This window comes from Leptinotarsa decemlineata, unplaced genomic scaffold (assembly GCF_025532065.1).
Source record: "Leptinotarsa decemlineata unplaced genomic scaffold, Ldec_3_MD MMD2_P_RNA_scaffold_2, whole genome shotgun sequence".
Taxonomy (NCBI): Eukaryota; Metazoa; Arthropoda; class Insecta; order Coleoptera; family Chrysomelidae; genus Leptinotarsa; species Leptinotarsa decemlineata.
Window position 1 is genome coordinate 5,515,433 of NW_027412529.1, and position 19,951 is coordinate 5,535,383.

General features: G+C 34.4%; 2 protein-coding genes across 2 annotated transcripts in view; both read left to right on the plus strand.

Annotated features, from left to right (window-relative positions):
* Positions 1 to 4,930, plus strand: part of LOC111514087 (sodium-independent sulfate anion transporter) — a 43,759-nt gene extending 38,829 nt beyond the window's left edge. Inside the window, exons 9-12 of the mRNA XM_074182165.1 lie at positions 2,099 to 2,244; positions 2,297 to 2,470; positions 2,534 to 2,687; positions 3,855 to 4,930. Of these exons, the coding sequence (XP_074038266.1) occupies positions 2,099 to 2,244; positions 2,297 to 2,470; positions 2,534 to 2,687; positions 3,855 to 3,943 (563 nt within the window). The 3' untranslated portion in view covers positions 3,944 to 4,930. The remainder of the gene's footprint in view (positions 1 to 2,098; positions 2,245 to 2,296; positions 2,471 to 2,533; positions 2,688 to 3,854) is intronic.
* The window catches only part of LOC111514239 (sodium-independent sulfate anion transporter), a 37,933-nt gene continuing 21,843 nt past the window's right edge, over positions 3,862 to 19,951 (plus strand). Inside the window, exon 1 of the mRNA XM_074182217.1 lies at positions 3,862 to 3,999. The gene's annotated coding sequence lies outside the window, so the exon portion shown is untranslated. The remainder of the gene's footprint in view (positions 4,000 to 19,951) is intronic.

The window sequence follows — 19,951 nt, forward strand, 5'->3', positions numbered from 1 at the left end:
TTCCTGAAAACCCAGTTTTTGTACCCTTCACCAGCTACGAGACCAACCTTCCGGATTACTAAATTTTAGACGTAACCGTAGGAAGTACCACTGTATAGTTGAAACATTCTTACACAGTAAAATATCTAGGTATCATCTTCGATTGTAATATGAAATCGAATGCACATATGAGCGATCTCACCAGAAAACTTCGTTATTTGTTATGTAAATTCAAACATCTCTGTTTCAAGAGGGGTTTTTTCTTCCAGTTTGTGTCTGAAAATTACTTCTTTGCATGATCTACACATCTAACTATAAAGTTACTTCTTTTAAAATTGATGGCTTCCTTCCTTTCTTTGGAAGATTCCCACATTTTTTGTATCAAAATGGAGTAGTAGAAAGCCAAAAACTTTTTTCCCAAAAATTAGTCACTTCTAAAAATATAACTCTTTCAATTTATCTCAAAAATATTCTACGTTTTGAACATTTTGAAACTGTTTATTTTTTGAAACGCGTGTAAAGAAAAGTGTGGCAGTTCTGCTGTTTGGGAGCAGTTCTCTAGCCGACCACTTCCTTGAAACCAGTCACTATTTCCTGGATTATTTATAGTCCAGTCATTTTAGGGGGTTTGCCTAGGAAAGTGGACATACCCAGCTGTGAATTTGTATAAACTTTGTATTTTGGCATCATAAAAGTATTCTCAAAATTCACATATGATTCGACGGCCGCAACTTCAAAAATTGGGGGTCAAGAGTAAAAAAAAAAACGACTTTTTGCACGTTTTTTGCCAATATCTCGTTTCCAATGGGTTTTATGCTAATTGTATTTGTCATCAATATTTAGAGAATCAGATTCTCTACAACTTTTGTTTCAAACATTATTATTATTATTATTATTTCATTTATTAAGTAGGCAAGCCTAATATACAAAAAAAGAAAAATTACAAATTCATAAATATCTCACAACATTAACTATGTAAATATAATAACATTTTGAAGTACCTTTCAAGGAAAACCAAATATACATACATATCTATAGATTGCTAGGTTAGTTCACATTAAAAAATAAAAAATTACAAATATCATAATGAGCTGTCACTAATAAACTTCTTTAATGATGACTTAAATTGGTTTATTGAATTAGATTCTTTTATAAATTGTGGTAGTTTATTAAATTCGTTTAAGCCTTTATGAAATATACTATTCATTCCAAATTTAGTGTTTGTTTCATTAATGTAAAAATTGTTATTTCTTCTCGTATTGTAATCATGAACTTCATTATTTCTCAATAAGAATTTTTGAAAGTAATTGGGTAGCAATCCTTTATGCAGCTTAAATATAAAGATCATAGTCATATATAATATACGTTCTACAACTGAAAACCAATATTAATCGCATGCTCCGATTTAGAAGCTTTTGCAATTGCGCTATTTTATTTTTACCATTTTTTCATAAGTTGAATCGTTTTTGAGATAGAGGGCAGCGCGAGCGCAGATTAAATATTATTTGAAATCAACTGGTTTTCCCGATCGAAATCAGCTCATTTAAGGTTTATAAATTATCACTTAATAAATAATTATAAATAATTCTCATTTTTTAGCATATACTTTGTACCTGCCCCGCTGGGGACCGAATCAGGTCTTTAGAGTTCGGCAGAGCCGTAATCTTACCATCTGACCTGAAAGACCACTCATCATACAAACTTATCGGCTTCGTTAAGAAGCTGGGTTTATTTGGCCGAGTGTGAATAGGTGTAAGCCACAATATACCCTTGCGGGTTGCGGTGGATGGTCGAATAGACCCAGTCACTTTGGACCTAACCTAACCAATTGATTATAACCAATGAATCTCTGTTGTGCCTGTCGCTTCATCTTTAATGGTATAGTATATGCGAAGTCAATTCGAATGGCATAAAAACTAAATAGTTACCGAACGTTGGCAGTTTCTTTGTATGGCATGGACGGCGTGGTGAATTTATGCAAGGTCTAATCATTATTTTTATGTGGGAGGTTTTATATAGTATTAACTAGTTAATTTATCAGACCCGGTACATTAGTCTCTCATTTAGCTGTTTGGATTGACTTCGTATTAAGTATAACTGAGGTATTATTTGTTTCCAGAACTAGACCTGTTCCCTTTCTTCATTACTTTTTTTACAAGTCTCCTTATTGGAATTGAAGTAGGCATCTTGGTTGGGTTGATGGCTGATATACTGAAAGTTTTATACACTTCGTCGAGACCCCGGATATTAGTGGAGAAAATCGATGTGAGTAAAGGATTTGAAAGACTATGATTGAATTAAAAAAAATATATTATAGGTCAATTCTTTGGAAAGACATGTGAAAGTAGCTTTTGGGTCAGCGATGCCGTTCTACTCGGCTGAATATATCAGGGAAACAGTTTTGAAGGAAGTCGAAATGAAAGGGAAGAACTGTCGAAACGTTGTCATAGAATTAGGAGGAATCGATGCAATGGAATACACTACGGCCTTAGTAAGAAATAACGAATCAGGTATGCGTTATACTTATTCATATCATTCTTGTATTTTTTTTCAGTGTATATGCGAACTGATTAAAGACCTGAACAAAAATCAGAAACAAGTTTTTCTGTTGAACCCAAGGAAAAATCTGTCGGTGACATTGAAATACATCAATGGAAATGGGTTGCGAATTATCAACAGCATTGGTGAATTGGGAAGTTTTACTGGAGGTAATAGTTTCTTGATTTTTTTATTTTTTCATGTTGGGGCACTCGTCTCGAACATATGTTCACAGTTTCTGATGTTCAGCATGTTCAGTTTGTTTGTGAGAGGCATACAAGCTAGAAGTCTTTTTCGTGCTCGAAAACACTGAAATGTTTACAGTGGCATAAAAAAATTGTTATGGAGAATCATCGAATCACTATCAGAGAAGTTGCTGAGGATGTCCCCATATCGGTTGGCTCATGATGAGCAATTTTTTCGGAAATTTTGGGCATGAAGCGTGTGGCAGCGAAGTTCGTTCCAAAATTGCTGAATTTTTGACCAAAAAATCGTTGCATGAGCATCGCTCAGGAATTGTTTCATGCCGTCAATGGCGATCGAGATTTGTTCGAAAAGGTCATAACTGGTAACGACTTATGGGTATATGGTTTTGAAATCGAAACCAATATTTTGCCGCTTGCGAAAAGCAATACGAAGAAAACGTCTGGAATTGTGGGAAAACAATTGATGGCTTTTGCATAATGATAATGCACCTGCTCACTAGCCACTGAAGATGCCTCGTGCCACTATATTCACCAGATTTGACACCCTGTGACTTTTTCCTGTTCTCGATATTGAAGAGGCCCATAAAAGGACGATTGAGGAGATAAAATGATTGAGGAGATAACAATCGAAACGCTGAAATAACATACGAAAGAGTGCATATCAGAACTACTTCGACTATTGAAAAAAAAAGCGGGTACAAATGTATTACATCTGAGGGGTACTACTTCGGAGGAGACAAAATAGAAATTGATTAATAAATGAATATTGTTTTGAGAAAAATTTAAATTCAGCTTATTTTTTTAACAGACCTCGTATGTTGATGACCTTGTTAATTTGAAATGAATATTCTCAAAACATTCTGAAAAGTAGTCATCTTGTTTTTATTTCACATGTGAAAACTAAAAATTTTCCGTGCACAAAACTTTGGTCTTTCACTCAGGCATTTCAATCAATCAACAAACCTGAACGTACGCCCCTGCTTATAAAATATTATCGTTTCTCATCTGAGCATATGCCCCGATCGATAGTAGGTATTGTAGGTTAGTTTTATACCGCGCCCCGCGATTGTTTAATATATTTTTTGAAATTATTTCAACAATTGATGGTTCGATAATGAAAAATTGTTTCAGATACCAGTGAAGATCCACACACTTGCTCTTTTTCTATGGCCATAAGAGATGAAGAGAGCGGGGAAGATGCCGGTAAAACAAATTTGTAAATACGGAGTGTAAACGCTGAAATAATACGACGTTTGGGTGTGTCATAAACCAGAAGGTTTGTTTGCTTTGTCTTGTCTTACACAAATTTCAGAACATAATTCCATTCGACGGGCGTCAAAAAAAACTCTCCAAATGTTATAATGTTAAATTGATTGATTGATTCGGTGAACAGCTGCTTTCAGTGGCGTAGCATATGGAAGGGGTCGCGTAAGGTTAGAAGTTGTCACTGACACACACACTATGACGTAGATTTGATAGTAGTGGCAGGTACATTGTATTTCAATATGAAAATATTGAGATAATATCCTGGAAATCAATTTATCTATTTTTGCTTTTTCGAAAATGTATCGAACTGTTGAAGTCAATTAGCTGAAAAATGTTTTATTAAAAATAAAAATTTAAACTTCTCCGCCGATCGGTGACGTAATAATTATAACATAAATTTGTCGCGTCGACAGAAATACCGTATAGTGAAAGTTGAGAAGTTGAAACTGATTAGAGAACGGTTAATGCAGTCAAACTGCTGGAAAATAACTCCATGAAAATCAAAAGATAAATAGATGAGTACCTACTATTCTGATCATTCCCATATTGATTTCAATTCAAGAGCCACCGGTAGATAGCTGAAACAGCTGTCTATTTATCTGATCCAGGCTTCAATAGTTAATATATGTCTGGCAAATTCTCGCTTTGAGTTTCGACCTTACCTAAAAATTTAGGCCACGTGGAAAACTATTGAAATAAAAATGAGCACTTGATATTTTGTTTATCTTATAAAATACGTTAGTATATTTATTTCGTTGTTAAACTATTTATGATTTTTAACAATTAGTCCCTTGCTCGTTAACATATATGCATATGTTGAAACTTATTTTTGGACATTTGAACGGAGAATTCGGTTAGTACTCTACGGCAAGACAAAGCTATTGAAACCTAATGGTAAGCCAGTATTATTTATAAAATGTGATAACTACTTTTTACCGTTGATTAAGAAAAATATATTGTTTTCTACAAAAATTGTATCAGTTGCCTAGTGTAACCTTTAAAAAATAAAAATTCTACCATGTTCGGCTTACTTACTAACTAGTGTGGAAAAGGATATGCAATCGTTTCTCAATGTTCAATGTAAGTACATTCATGACTATATTTATCTATTTACTATTATTTTCGAGATAAACGAAGCTATGAAATAACAAAAAATACAAGTGTGAAAAATGAAAATTGTTAAGCCAAATGAGTTTGGGAATTAGAGCCCAACACAACGCATTTATGACTCAACAACAGATATCGCTTTTCGATCTGCCGTAGGTCTCATCAGTGGTGCTAGGCTGAACCACAAATGCATTCCACTATGGCCCCCGGGGTTCAGTGCCCCGAGATAAAATCTTTCCCACACTGTATCTGTGCGCAGAAGCTAAAATCTCATCCTTTCACTCCGACTCACTTCCGAGTGGACCTCAACCTGCTGTTTTTGACACTTCAGAAATATTGAAATCTGACCTCTCATGGTCGGGAGTTAGTCTCTGGTGCTTTTAGTTTCTTATCTGATTATTTGTAAAACCTGACTCTACTGTAATTGAATAGAGTGTGTGTAATGTACGCATGGTGGTATCTTGTACCGTACTGGAGACCAGTTTGTGTGTTTTAGAACCATTCAGGTTGTTTTTCTTTCAAGGACAAAACACAAGCACTACAGGAAAATCCTTAAGAGCGGTGCCTGTGCGATAGTAGCGATTCATATTGGATTTGAATCGCTTTCGTGGAGTTGTTCTGATTATTGGAGTCCTTGGTGGAATGATGTCCTCTCTACTCTCAAATCTCGAAATCATACCGGCTTGCTGCCGAGAATCATGTGCTCAAGGCACATGATTCTCGGACCCAATGATCACTTACCCCACGGTGTGTGGATTGGTCATTGGTTGATAATACTGGCGCGACCTTCCGAATGTATCGAGGCTTCGGGGGATAGGACCTGAGCAGCGCATACTACGGTAAAAAAAATAATATTCTTTATTGCTATAAAATCAACTGGGGACATAGCACGTCAGAGGTTATAAAACAATTCATTGAGTAAATAAAAATATACAGAATGACAGGTTGAGAGACAAGGTAACAATACAAGTAAACATAAAGACATCTAATAAATATTATTGTAATTTGTATATCAAGACTCATCACCAAATGTTGAAACTATAAACATTTTTTTCTTTCAGATACTCTATTGTTAGGATTCTGAATTTTTTCGAGTACTAGGTATTTCTTATTATAATGGCTTTATAGTGGGGTCCCTTTTCATATAATGATGTTATGTGTTTTGGGTATACTTAGGTCGGTTCTTCCTCTTGTATTTATTGCCATTTGATCGGAATAATGATCACAGTTCTTTGAAATGATGTGGTAGTGTTTTTTGCAAAAGTTACTAATTGAAGAAAGTAACGGTTAATATAGCAAGTTCTCTGAAGTATGGTCTACATGTTGACCCATAAGGAAATTTCAACATAGAGCGAATTATATACTTTTGAGTTTTGAATATTTCGTTCGCCCAAAATATAATGCCATATTGAATAATAGATTGAACATGTGCATAGTTATTTATTTACTTTTTATTTACTTTTTACTCCTACAAACACAATATTGAATTGTAATTAAAAGTAAGAGAGATAAAACTACAATAACAAAATAAGCTTAAGAACTACTAACTAAAATAAAACAAAACAGTAAATATAAAAGGAAACAAAAAAGAAATCAAATAAATCATCACAGTTTTTAAAATGTATACAATTACCTATAAATTAAGTTACCCAATACCTAGAAATTAATCCGGCTGTGAGAAAAAGTAGGCCCTTATCTCTTTGGCATTTGTTTTAGTAAAAAGATCCACGGTGCTATTTTCAGTTAAAATGTTGCAATGATTTAGCATACGGGTGATTGGCGAGTTATCAGAAAGGCCGATAAAGAATGTTCTCTTGTCCTGTCTACGCAGGTTTACCTTAGGCACCAACAATTTTACATAGTTGACCAGAGATGATCCCTTGTACTTTACATTATTAATTATATAGTATACAAAAAGAACATCCTGTAATGCACGTCTGCTCTGTAAAGTAACAATGTTAAATTCCTTGAGCATGCTTCTGTAAGACACCATAATGGGATATCAGCCATAAATTTTGACATAAAGATATCTAAGAAATGTTTTTTGAACTTTTTCAATCAAATCTGCGTTGGTCTCTCCCTGTGGTGACCAAATAACAGAAGCATACTCAAGATGAGGTCTAACTAGAGCATTAAATAACTTTACAATACACCCAACATCTCTAAAGTTTTTTGTATTTCTAATAACAAAACCAAGAATCTTATAGGCTTTGTTGACAATATATTCATAGTGAGTGTTGAATTTGAGGTTACTTTGAAAATAAACACCTTAGTCCTTACACTCAGACTTACGCATAAGTGGAACGTTTTCTACTTTGTAAGAAGCAGAAATATAGTTAATTTTCCTTGTGAATGTTATAACTGAGCACTTATCGATATTTAAGAACATTTTGTTACTTTCAAACCACCTGCAAACCGAATCAAGATCTTCCTGCAATTTCATGCAGTCTTCTAGGCACGTTATTAGCTTAAACAGCTTAAAATCATCTGCGAATGCTGTTCAATGAGACTTGGTCCCTTGTTGCTTGAATTACTCCTGCTGCAGAACAGAGCCTTGAGTTCAGTTTATTGACATGTGTGTCCCATCTGATTCTGCTATCAACTGTGACCCCCAAAAAATTGAAATTGTTCATTCCTGGAATAGATTTATGATCCAATTTGGCATAGATGGATTCCTGTCTATTTTGGGAAGTTCTGAAATGGATAAGTCCTGTTTTGTTTGTGGTCTCCGCACACCACCTGAACATTTTTTCCTCTGCCTCAGGTAACCCTCTGGAGAGAACCTTTGAATCGGACCCAAACACTGTTACCGACGTATCATTTGCGAATTGACAGACTAGACCTGCACCACGTGACTGTGGTGCAGGTCTAGTCTGTAGGTATACCTCAAAGAGAATTAACATATTTTATGTGATATATGGGGTTCATTTGAAAAAAAACTGGAAAATACTGTCATTATTTTGTTTTTGGTATAAGTTCCAAACACCTAGGTACACATACTACACAACCCTGTATATGGAAAAATAATTTCTAATTTGAATATGGAGAACACTATATACAGGGTGTATCTTGAATGATGTTATTAATTTCAGGTGGTGATTACTTGTCATATTTTATGAAAAAATGTTCATATAAACGTGTGTTCTAACTTGCTTCGTTACAGAGTAACGGGGTGGGGTGTCAGTTTCACCAAAAACATTGTTCATTTATTAATAACTCACGTCTTTTCGCTGATTTCAATGAAACTAGGTGTGTTTGTTAGCAGTAAAAACGAGCTTCTTTCATGGAATTATATCACGGATAATAATTCCAGTGGCGTCACAGATGGTTATCTGATTGATAATTATGGTAAAACCATTGGACGCCACTGTTTTTAATTTAGATCAAACAATGAAAAGAATTAGTTTTTCATTTTCAGTGCATTTGTATAAAATCTTCTCTTTAAAAATGTTTTTTATAATATTTGTTTTCAAACATATTCGAATCGAAGTGAAAATTGAATATGTATCAAAATGAGGGATACAAAACATTAACTTTTGATTTAATTACCTGTGAAACCCAGCACCATAAATATCAATCAAGTAACCTTCTGCGACGCCACTGAAATTGACATTCCAAATCTAATTTCATGAAAAGGAGCCCCTTGCTACTCATTAAAAACACCGTAGTTCATTCAAAATCGGCAAAAATAATTGTGAGTTATTGATAAAAGAAAAGACATCCATAAATTCATGGATGCAAGTCGAATGGATACATTGGTGGAATTAACTCCCAGGCATGAAACAGAAGAAAGAGTTCATAAAGAAACTATCGCCCTGATTCACGGAAGACCTGCTGAATCACAACCGTAAGGTTGTAAGGGTGTTAGTGGGTCTACTAACGAGTCACAGCTGACTCATCAGGACTGAAGAAACCCAATGCAGGTTCTATCAAGAAGAAGAAGAAACCGCACTGCAAGTGCTCTGTGAATGCGAAGCAAGGCTGAGACACGCAAGATCTAGTGATGAGAAACTCGAGGCTGCCAACTATATGAAGGGGTCATGTCAAGGCTATGGAGTCTCATCAAAGAGATCAAGCTAGACAATGAGCTCTAACAACCAAGAAGCATCACAATAAATCTGAAAAGGCCGCAGTGAATCAGGCTATGGGCCAGCTCCCCGACAATCTAATCTAATCTATTGGTAACAGAATAATATTTTTATTGAAACGGTGATATCCTGGTACTTGGAAACGAAGCAAGTTAGGACACACGTTTATATGATTTGTTTTCATAAAATATGACAAGTAATCACCACCTGTAATCAATGACATCATTTAAGATACACCCTGTATATTGTTATTATGATAAACACGTAATTCTGATACGAGTGTATATTTACGAATATTTTCAAATTTCAGAAGGTTGAATACTGATACTTATGGAAGTTCGATCGATGTGGAACACACTGTATATATTGCTATTTTATCGGAATTTTAAAAAAGTTTTTGCAGAAATCTGATTAAAACATAATTCATTTAGAAGTTTGGTAAAATTACAAGATCGTGTACAATGTGGAAACTGAACAGGGTTTTTTCCTGCTAGTTGTTGCTTAAATCGAATTTGACGTCATAACATTCAATATACTGACCATGATGTTAAATACTGAGTGTCAGTATTGAAAACAAAAAGTTATTTCACTAAAACGGATTGACTTCGACCGTGTAATGGAGTTGATTCTTTGCTACACCTCACTGAATTTGAAAGAAATACAGCAATATTCCTTCATAAATAAGAAGGACATTTTATACTCACCTATATTTGTTTCATAAACACCAGTTACCACATAAGAGCCTTGACAGTTCAGCAAAAAGTATTAAATCCACTTTTTCCTTGAATTCATGATATTGTTTATAGATTTCTGTGATATAACGACTTATGTTTTGAAGCTTTATGTACCGAGTGAATTGAATTCAAATGCAGGTGATGTGTGTATCGACAAATAAGCCCATGTAGAAAAGTATGTGTAGAAATTCAGGGACCTCCTGTACCAAAAGAGTGTAATCACGATTTGAAATAAGTCTCTGTGTAAGAGTCCTGTATCTTTATTAAGAAGTGTCTTGGTGCATTATTCTTGCTGAGTTGAAAACTTAACTTTCACTTGTAGCGCATCCAAATAATTCATTATCAACCAAATTATGATAAAGTAAACGTTTAAGTGAATTACCACCACAGACGTCATGCATAAAAATCTGCAGACCACCGCCAAAAATCCCACAAAATACCTTTCACATATTTCCAAAGAAGTTAGAGTTCTAAGCGTTTAATGTGCTATTAAGCACAGTAGCATTCTGTGTTTGTACATCTATGATGACAATTTTAATGGTGATGGATACTGTAACACTACAAAATGTTGCGGAGATACAGAAAACATTTAGTACCGACGTACTACCGCGTATTACTCGATCAAATATTGTATGATAGGTGGATTGCCAATAATGGGCTTTACCTTTGGCCAGTACGTCCCCACGATCTGTCTCCTATGGACTATCATACAGTGCATTTCTTTAATGTCCCCCCTCCTTTTATTTTTTGAGCGGGTCAACTCAAAAAAGTGAAATTTGGGATAATGAAATTGATACATGAATATTTTATTTTGAAGTGAAATTGACAGACACTTTCAAGATGGCGACTGGGCGCCATCTGGGAAAAAAAATAAATGGAAAGGGGGTCTTGTGACACATCAGTTTGAAGCTCCTGACGAATACTCCACAACCCTAGAATATGAAGTCAACTTCACCTACTGAAAAATGGCGGAACATTTACTAATTTCCTGAAGACCAACACATTAATATCGATATTTCTAGAAATATTCCTTTTTATCTGCCATATGGCAATTCCAGCAACCAGATAAGGTTTGTTGAGTTATTTATTGTTTATAAAAACGACAAAAAATGTCAGTACCACAATGAACATCATTGTTCAGTTGGAATATTCTCATCTAGTTTTCGGTGTTACTAGTAGAAAGGTACCACGTCAACAATCTCCAAAATGGTCAATTCTCGTCCATTGAAAAAACATTGAAGCGATTTTCAATGAACGTTTTCCGAATCGTCCTATCTGTAGAAAATATTTGAGGGATCTTGTATCCAAATTCACAACTATCGGTAGTGTACATAACAAAAAGCCTCCAGGTCATACGTCCATTTCCAAAGAATAGCAAGTGCAAAAAATTTGTTAGATGATAGTAAATCCTGAACAGTCCACTTATTCCGTCGCGAATGTTTGTGAGTTGTCTCCTTCTACTGTGTGAAGACTTTTGAAGAGGAATAGGTATCATCCATACAAAATTAAAATGGTACCCCAATTATCTGAAGATGACCCTGATCGAAGAACAGAATTCTGCGAAATCATGACGGAAACCATTGCAAGGCATCCTACCTATCTCCACAATATTTGTTTTAGTGACGAATGTACATTTTTTCAAACGGCAAACGGAGTGACACCGACCCTCACGTTTTCCGGGAAACACATACCCAATATCCAGAAAAAACGTTTGGACAGGAATATTGGGAAACCATATTGTAGGACCTCTATTTATTGATCAAAATGTAACAGGGAAACTGTAATTGAATATGCTGGAAACTACTGTTGACTCTTTCATCACTGAAATTGTCAAAGCGAATCCTAATGAATTTGATATGGATATTGTATTCCAACAAGATGGGGCACCACCACATTACTCCAGACAAGTAAGAAACTATTTGGATACTACTTGGATTGGTTGTCGAGGTCCTACAGAATGGCCAGCCCGCTCGCCAGATTTGACACCTTTGGCCTTTTTTCAAAATGGCGTCCAGTCGACATCTTGAAAGTTTCATCTGTCAATTTCACTTCGAAATGAAGTATTCATGCATTAATTTCATTATTCCAAATTTCAATTTTTTTGAGTTGACCAGTTCAAAAAATAAAAGGAGGGGGGCATTAAAGAAATGCACTGTATTTTGAAATAGTTTCTATATTCTGTGGGAAAGGACAATGCAATATTTTTGAATTTTCGCTCTTTTATGAAACATTTAGAGTAGACATTTTTCAATTAATTATTTTTGAAATGAAAGTTTCGTAGACTCTAGTTTTATGGTGGACATACGCATGTTTTATTTTTTCAAGAAAAACTGAAATATCTCGTGAACGGTTGATTTTAGATATTGAGAATGTTTCATAAAAAAGATTCAAATCATCTCAGAATTTCAAAGCTATCTCAATACAGGGTGTACCGTTTGAACAAACTTTGAAATGAAAATATGTTTGAAGGGTAGAAAGAAGACGTATGCAAACTGGTAGTTAATTTGTATTTTACTCTTATAACAGCATAGACAATGATTAAAAAAAAATAGTTAAATCAGATGTTCAAAATGAGAACCTTCATTTGGAATTCTATTGCTCAAGTCCAATTTTGCGCGGAAAGATTTTGAATATGTTACAGTATAACCTAGATCAAACAATTGAAGATATTAATTTTTCCAATTTAATGCATTTGTACGAATGCTAATCTATAAACGCGTTCTATATCGTAATTGTTCAATCTGATAAAAATATTAAACTGGAAAAAAAAGTAGCGTACCATAAATACCATTACCATGAATATCAATTAGGTATTCCTCTGTGACGCCACTGGATTTTTTGGTGTCATTGGCATCGACTACATTAGTCTTTAACACTGGAATTATTGCCCGTAATCTAATTTCATGAAGAGAGGCGCCTTTTTACTGCTAACAAACACCTATTTTCATTAAAATCAGCGAAAAGGCGATTACAGAATGGTGAAACAAAATTCGAAATATTCAAAAACAAAAAATTGAAAAAACGGTTTTAATACAATGGTAAATAATAGATAAAAACAATAATGAGAACAATATAAAATGCGTGATACTGTGTATAAGCTATTAAAGACTCAGTGAGGAAAAAACTCAATGGCGGACATCGATGTTTCGGAATAAGTTGCTTTGCATGATCTACACATCTTTGTATAAAGTTAATTTTCAAATTCATTGTTTTCTTTCTTCCTTTGCAAAATTTCCACACAACCAAAACCTTTCTTTCTTCAAAAATAGTATTATGTTTTACGGCTTATGTTGCTTTGTTTTCTCCAATTGTTTTTTGATAACAAGTTGGTTTTCTACAAACAGAATGGTAAAGTAAATCGTCATATGAAATTCTTCCAAAGAAAGATGATCTCCATATGACAAATACGGTAATTTTTCATTCAATCTGTCATTCGCACATTCCGGAACAGAAAACTTCGCCAAATTTGCAATACCACCTGGGCCAAGTTCAGTGTCCGTGGTAAATCTTAGGCAATCGTGTTGACATAGTTACTGCTTAAAAGTTGGTCCAGCGCATAATGGAGAGAGAAGCACATTTATAGAAATCAATCTAGTGCTCGTTGCTTTTGCGGATAGTCATTTGTTTCGAGCACAATAGATGATGAACGCCTACACGTGTGATAGTGCCGTTGTTGGAGTTAAGAAGTATTAAAAGTTCTCGCGAGTTTTAATTCTTTTTTCACTTTTATATTCCGGAAAAGAGGTACGTACTTACATTTTGCCGCATCTCACCGATCGCGAGGTCATATTGATTATGCTAATTTGGTGAAATGATGAGGAAACGATAGAATAACGGTCTTTTGTGTTTGGTGAAAGAAATCGTAACAAGACATTAAGTGCTCTTTAACTACTAATTAGTAATGGATATATTGTAACAAACGTGTAAAAATTTGCAATAAAATGAAGGATTACTGGACCCATTTCTCAAGACTGATGACTTGAAGAAAAAAAAAAGAAAGTTACATAGTTCGTCGGCATTACATTCTATGTTTAATGTGACTCCATTTAATATTGATAGTTTTATATCACAAATATACGTTATGAATCTTCTTCCACTTCTGGAGCAATTCCTTCTCTTTTCAAACAGCAGAAAGCATTTCAAAACCCTTTCACTTTTTCGCTATCATAGGAAATGTATCTCTTCCATTCATGATTTTTCATTAAACAAGCATAAACATATGGCTTTCATTCCTCATTTGAACTGTGTTTAAAGAATTTCACTCGTTTTCACACTTTTTTTTCCATTTCACTTTTTAGGGTGTGTGAAACATTCAGAGAACTTTCAGCTTGATTTTGGACTTTTTTATTATTCATTTTCACTTCAAAATAATCTTGCATAATCATTTTCAACTACGTTTGGTTTCAGCCAAAATGAAATATGTTTCTAACCTATTTTGGGGCTGGAATTGACAAGGAAAGATCTAAGGGTCATGTTTTTTCTGTTAGGCTGTTTCTTGCTGATCAATCTAATTCTTACACCCAATGCCCTGTTTTTTACCTCTTAAAATGTTTACTTTTAGCACTAAGCATCATCAGAAATTCCAGTCTCTATTTGTATTCATCATATAATGTATAGCTTCAGCTGAAATTGACTTTGCAAGAAATAAATAGCAGTTTAGTTCAAGAAAAAATAAAATATTTTGGATTCAACAAAAACATTTCTTTACACAATAGATTTTTTCGAAGCGAACCGGGCATTTTGGTGACATCAGGGAAAGATTCAAATTAGTTTGTTTCTGTTTTGGAATGGGATCTCTGTTATTTTCATTCGAAAGTACAGGATCGTGTTCCTCAACAATTGCAAGCAATGATCCTTTATTCAAGGCGTACTGAGCGATATTACTCTTACATATTCTGTTCTTTAACACGTGTTTCAAAAACTCATTTGATCTGATCGATATACTTCTATCGCAGACCTTAGTTTTATTTTATGAATTTCAGACTTTCCAGTTAACATAATTTTGTTTTTGGGTGGCCTAATCATTGTTCAATTAAACAATTAGTTGTGTTACTTTTGCTTTTTTTATTTGACCCAAACCCATGCACAACAACAATAAGCTGAGACTCATTGCTTTTTTGTATCATAAACTTTTCAACCCAAATCATTCAATTGAATTAATAATATTTTGAGAATATAGACTGTTATCGATAAACTGTACGTATGTTTAAAACTGCGACAAAGAAACGATGGAATTGTTTTTTAGCCCATTTGGAAGTGAAGGTCGAAATTCTTTTGATTCTTTGTAGTCTCTCATTTTGAATATAAATGACACATCCATATCGAAAATGTTGACTAAAAACTATTCATCAAAGTTATTCGATTTGAATTTCAGGTAACAGATGATAATATTGCTTGAAATAATTTAAGAAATTAACTCAAACTGGTCATTAAGTGAGTTATAATTAGTTGTAAACGTTTCAAAAACTTATTCAGACACATATATTTCTAGTAATTTATTGTAATACTATTACTGTAATTGTTTTTGTATGGCTTCATTTCGAATAGTTTTTTAGGAATCTCCTCTATTATTGTTGTTATAGTGGACATCCGTGTCAAGCATTATATCAGAGTAAACATAATATCTTTCATATATCCTCAAGCTAGTGCGACTAGCCTTAGTTACCAGTGTGGGACTAGCCTAAGGCTAGCCTTAGGCTAGTCGCACACTGGTAACTTTTTAGAATCGGTGATAAGGGCTAGCCGATTTTCCAGGAGACTCATTTCATGCAAAATAGAACGTACGTATTCACTGAGGATTGAATAGGTTCCCTTGATTTTCCAGTTAAAATTTGGTCGTGTCTGTGAAATAAGATGAAAATCCTGAAAAGTTGCGGTGTGAATTATGTCGGAAGTTTGTACAATAATGGAATAAATTCGGGAATAATAGACCGCAAACCTTCGCGGGGGTCTTTTGATAGATACCTCTGAGAAGCGTATGATTTTCACAGTCCCGAAATGAAACATGAGGTTCAGCCTTATGACGTCAGTTGTGGGTGGTGAACATAAATATTTTGGGAAAGTGAAAAGAATAACTCAAGTGGCGAAGGTAGTTTGCCAAAAGTTGTACGACTTTCATAATTTCATAAATTTCCTAACCAAACAACAGGAAAACAAAAAAATTTCTTTTTTGAAAAAGTGAACTCTATATGCAAATGTGATAAATTCACACAATTAGATGTTATTAGAGATACCAAAAAAGAAATGCAAAAGAATATAAAATATATAACTTAGTGAGTTAAAATCAATTATTCAGTTTTTTAGATTCTTCAAATGTTTAGTTTACTTTTGTTGTTATCATTATTATTATGGAAATGAAAATTCTAAATTGAAAACTACGTATTTTTATCTGTTCACATGTTTGCAATGCAATAAGTATTACTATATTTGAACCATAAAAATAATGTACATATAATATCTCAAAATAAACATATCACAGATGATGGTCATAATCACATAATATATAAGCTGTTTCTTGAGAAATCAATATAATTGGTCTTTTTAACATTTCCAAAATGATGATTTTTACATGGCCTAAAAACGTTATTTTGGATTACTAACAACTTCCACTTATAAATATTTACTTTATCATAATATTATCTGTTTGTAATGATACGGAAATGGAACATTCCATTTCTAATATATTGAATGTATCAGTATAAATGCAGAATTTTTCCATTTGCTCAAAAAATATAAACCGATACGTAATATACTTATGATGCTAAGTATTTTACCAGTTATTTCAATCCTGAATACATAATCTATAAGTCATTTCAAAAAGGATCAAAATAATTGGTCTTCCTTACATCTCTGAAATGACGTTTTCGAAAAGGATTCGAAATAACGTTATATTGAAGTAATAATAACTTTCGTCTTTAATTGTTCGTTAATTTTCAGTTTGTTGTAATACGAAAATAAAATATTATGTTTTTTACGTTTTTGATTAATCAGCAGGAAAACAGATATGTACCAAATATTTTAATCATGAAAAAATGTATATATAACATACAAAAACGAACGTCATGAAAGTGACAAAATGTATGAATCATTTTTATGATCATCTCATTACGAACGTAATCATTTGCAACTATTTTGATCTATTAATAGACGTCTCACGAAAACCATCGTATGAGTGATATTTTGCAAATTGAATGTTTACCGAGAAATATCTTTTTTTTTATTTATTTATTTTTTTTATTGATCACAAGTACACCATGGTGTCTGAACAAGTTGTTACATAAAATACACATATATGACATAAATAATTTGTAAATTATAAATTATTTACAACGTGAAATTACAACATAATTACTAACACATGACATATGAAACAAAATTTAAAAGTGAAACATAAACATATTAAGGTTCCATATAGATTATTACCAAATCTGTAAGTCATATATATAAATAAGAGAGGAGTATTATGTAATAATTTGAAACAAATTTAACCAAAAGAATGAAAAAATAACAGGAATTGTAATTCAAATTAACTTAGGACAATTCGAAATCATTTACTTCGTAGTAGGCTTTCCTCAACAGAATACTCTTTAGTTTTTTTCGGATATTTCCAGGTGTGTATCTTTCAATTCAATAGTTAATTTATTTAACAGTCTCATTCCTAGATAATTGCGACTAGTACTTGCTAATTTATGCTGTGGAATCAGCAGGTTGTCTCTAGTTCTTGTATTATAATTATGATTATCAATAAGTGTCTGATAGTTGCTGATATTTTCTTTTATGAATACCAAGTTAGTATAATATGACTGATGAAGGTAACGTCAAAATACCTAGCTGTACAAACCACGGCTTACAACTTTCTAATCTGTTCAAACCTACAATTGCTCTAATTGATCTTTTTTGGAGTAAAAAAATAGGCTATAAGTAGATAGAGTGTCCCCAATTTAATAATCCATATGTCATAACATTATGAAATAGTGAATGGTATGTCATGATAGCCGCTTCCCTACCTAAACCTACTCGAAAGATTGTCTGTGTGAGTTTTCCACGACAAGTTGCTGTCCAAGTGAATTCCTAAAAACTTTAAAGATTGAGCATCATTTCCTTGGTTTAAGAATATCATAGAAGCTGTTTTCGCTTTATTGATTTGAAATTTATTTGCGTTAAACCAATCATTAGCTGACTCAGTTATGTCCTGGATAACGGTGGTTTCCTCTCTTTGTCTTACCCTCGTATAAAATGTTGTGTTGTCGGCATATAAGAAAGTCTTCATATTAATTGAAGAGGGCAAATCGTTTATATGAAGGGTTTTTCAATAAGGGCGGGTAGATGTTGAAATGGAATAAAACAAGCTGTGTGTGAGGTATTAACAAAATTATTGTTTAATTTGAAAGGCGCATGTATGCCATTAAGTGTGGAATATGACATCATTCAAATGTCCGCCTCGGCTTCTTACGGTGGCACGGATCCGAGTGATCCAATTTTCAATGACTTTTCCGCATAGATCCGGCTGAATTTGAGCGATGGCCTGTGTTATGTTCACCTTTAGGGCATCGGTCGATTGTGGTTTATTTGCATAGACCTGCGACTTCAAGAAACCCCACAGGAAAAAGTCTAGCGAGGTCAAATTGCATGACCTTGGTGGCCAATTCACATCACCCCTGCGAGAGATAACCTTACCCTCAAATCGTTCATGCAAAATGTCAATCGTGGCGTTTGCTGTGTGGCACGTAGCGCCGTCTTGCTGGAACCACATGTCGTTTAGGTCCATATGGTTCAATTTGGGCCATAAGAAATTAGTTATCATAGTTCTGTAGCGCTCGCTGTTGACGGTGACCACCTCACTAACGTCTTTTTCAAAAAAGTACGGACCAATTACGCCGCCGGCCCAAAATCCACACCAAACGGTAACTTTTTGAGGATGCATTATCACCTGGTGAACCTCGCGTGGGTTGGTGTCGGCCCATATGCGGCAATTTTGCTTCTTAAGAAAGCAATTCATCCAAAAATGCGCCTCGTCACTAAAGATGATTTTTCGGCCAAAATTGGGGTCCTCTTCCAAACGATTAGAAGCCTAGTCAGCGAACAAACGGCGTTGTCTATGGTCATGAACTTTGAGCTCCTGGGTCAGTTGGATCTTGTACGGGTGTAGGCCCAAGTCCCGACGCAAAATTCGCCAAGTTGAAGTCTACGAAAGACCGAGTTCTTGTGCACGGCGAGGAAGAGACTGCCTCGGGTTCTGCTGTACACTTTCACGGACCGCGGCGATGTTCTCGGCCGATCTTGCGTTCCTTGAACGTACGGGTGTTAGCTGATTATTTACTGAACCGGTCGTCTCAAATTTGGCCACCAAACGTTGAAGAGTCGACTGTGAAGGGCCACCACGTCTACCGTAAAATGGGCGCAATGCGCGCAACGTTTGCGTTAACGAACACTCATTTTGATAATACAGTTTTATCATTTGAACGTGCTGTTTAATCGTGTAACTTGCCATGATGATTTGGCATAAGCAACTAATAAACAAAAGATTTGACAGATGTCACCAAAACAAAATGGCCGCCACGGGGCGCCAAAATCTACCCGCGCCAATTGAAAACCCCTTTATATAAGAAACCGCAAGGGTCCAAGAATACTGCCTTGTGGTACTCCATATTTCATTGGGGATTGTTTATTGAATTTATTGTCATGGTACACAGATTGTGTTCGATTTGTCATATAAGATCGCATCAAATCAAGAGATATACCTCTGAGACCATAGTATTCCTGCTTTTCGAGTAAAATATTTTTTGAGACACAATCGAAAGCTTTACTCAGATCAACAAATACTGCCAAGGTTGATACTTTGTCTTCGAATCCCTCTCCTATGAAATTGGCTAGCTCAAAAACTGCCCCAGCAGTACTTTTCCGCTTTCTAAATCCAAACTGCGAACTCGTGAATAAGTTATTTTGTTCTAAAAATGAGGCTATTCGTATTGCAATTATTTTTTCAGAATTTTACTCAAAATGGGGACCAATGCAATTGGTCTGTGGTTTGATA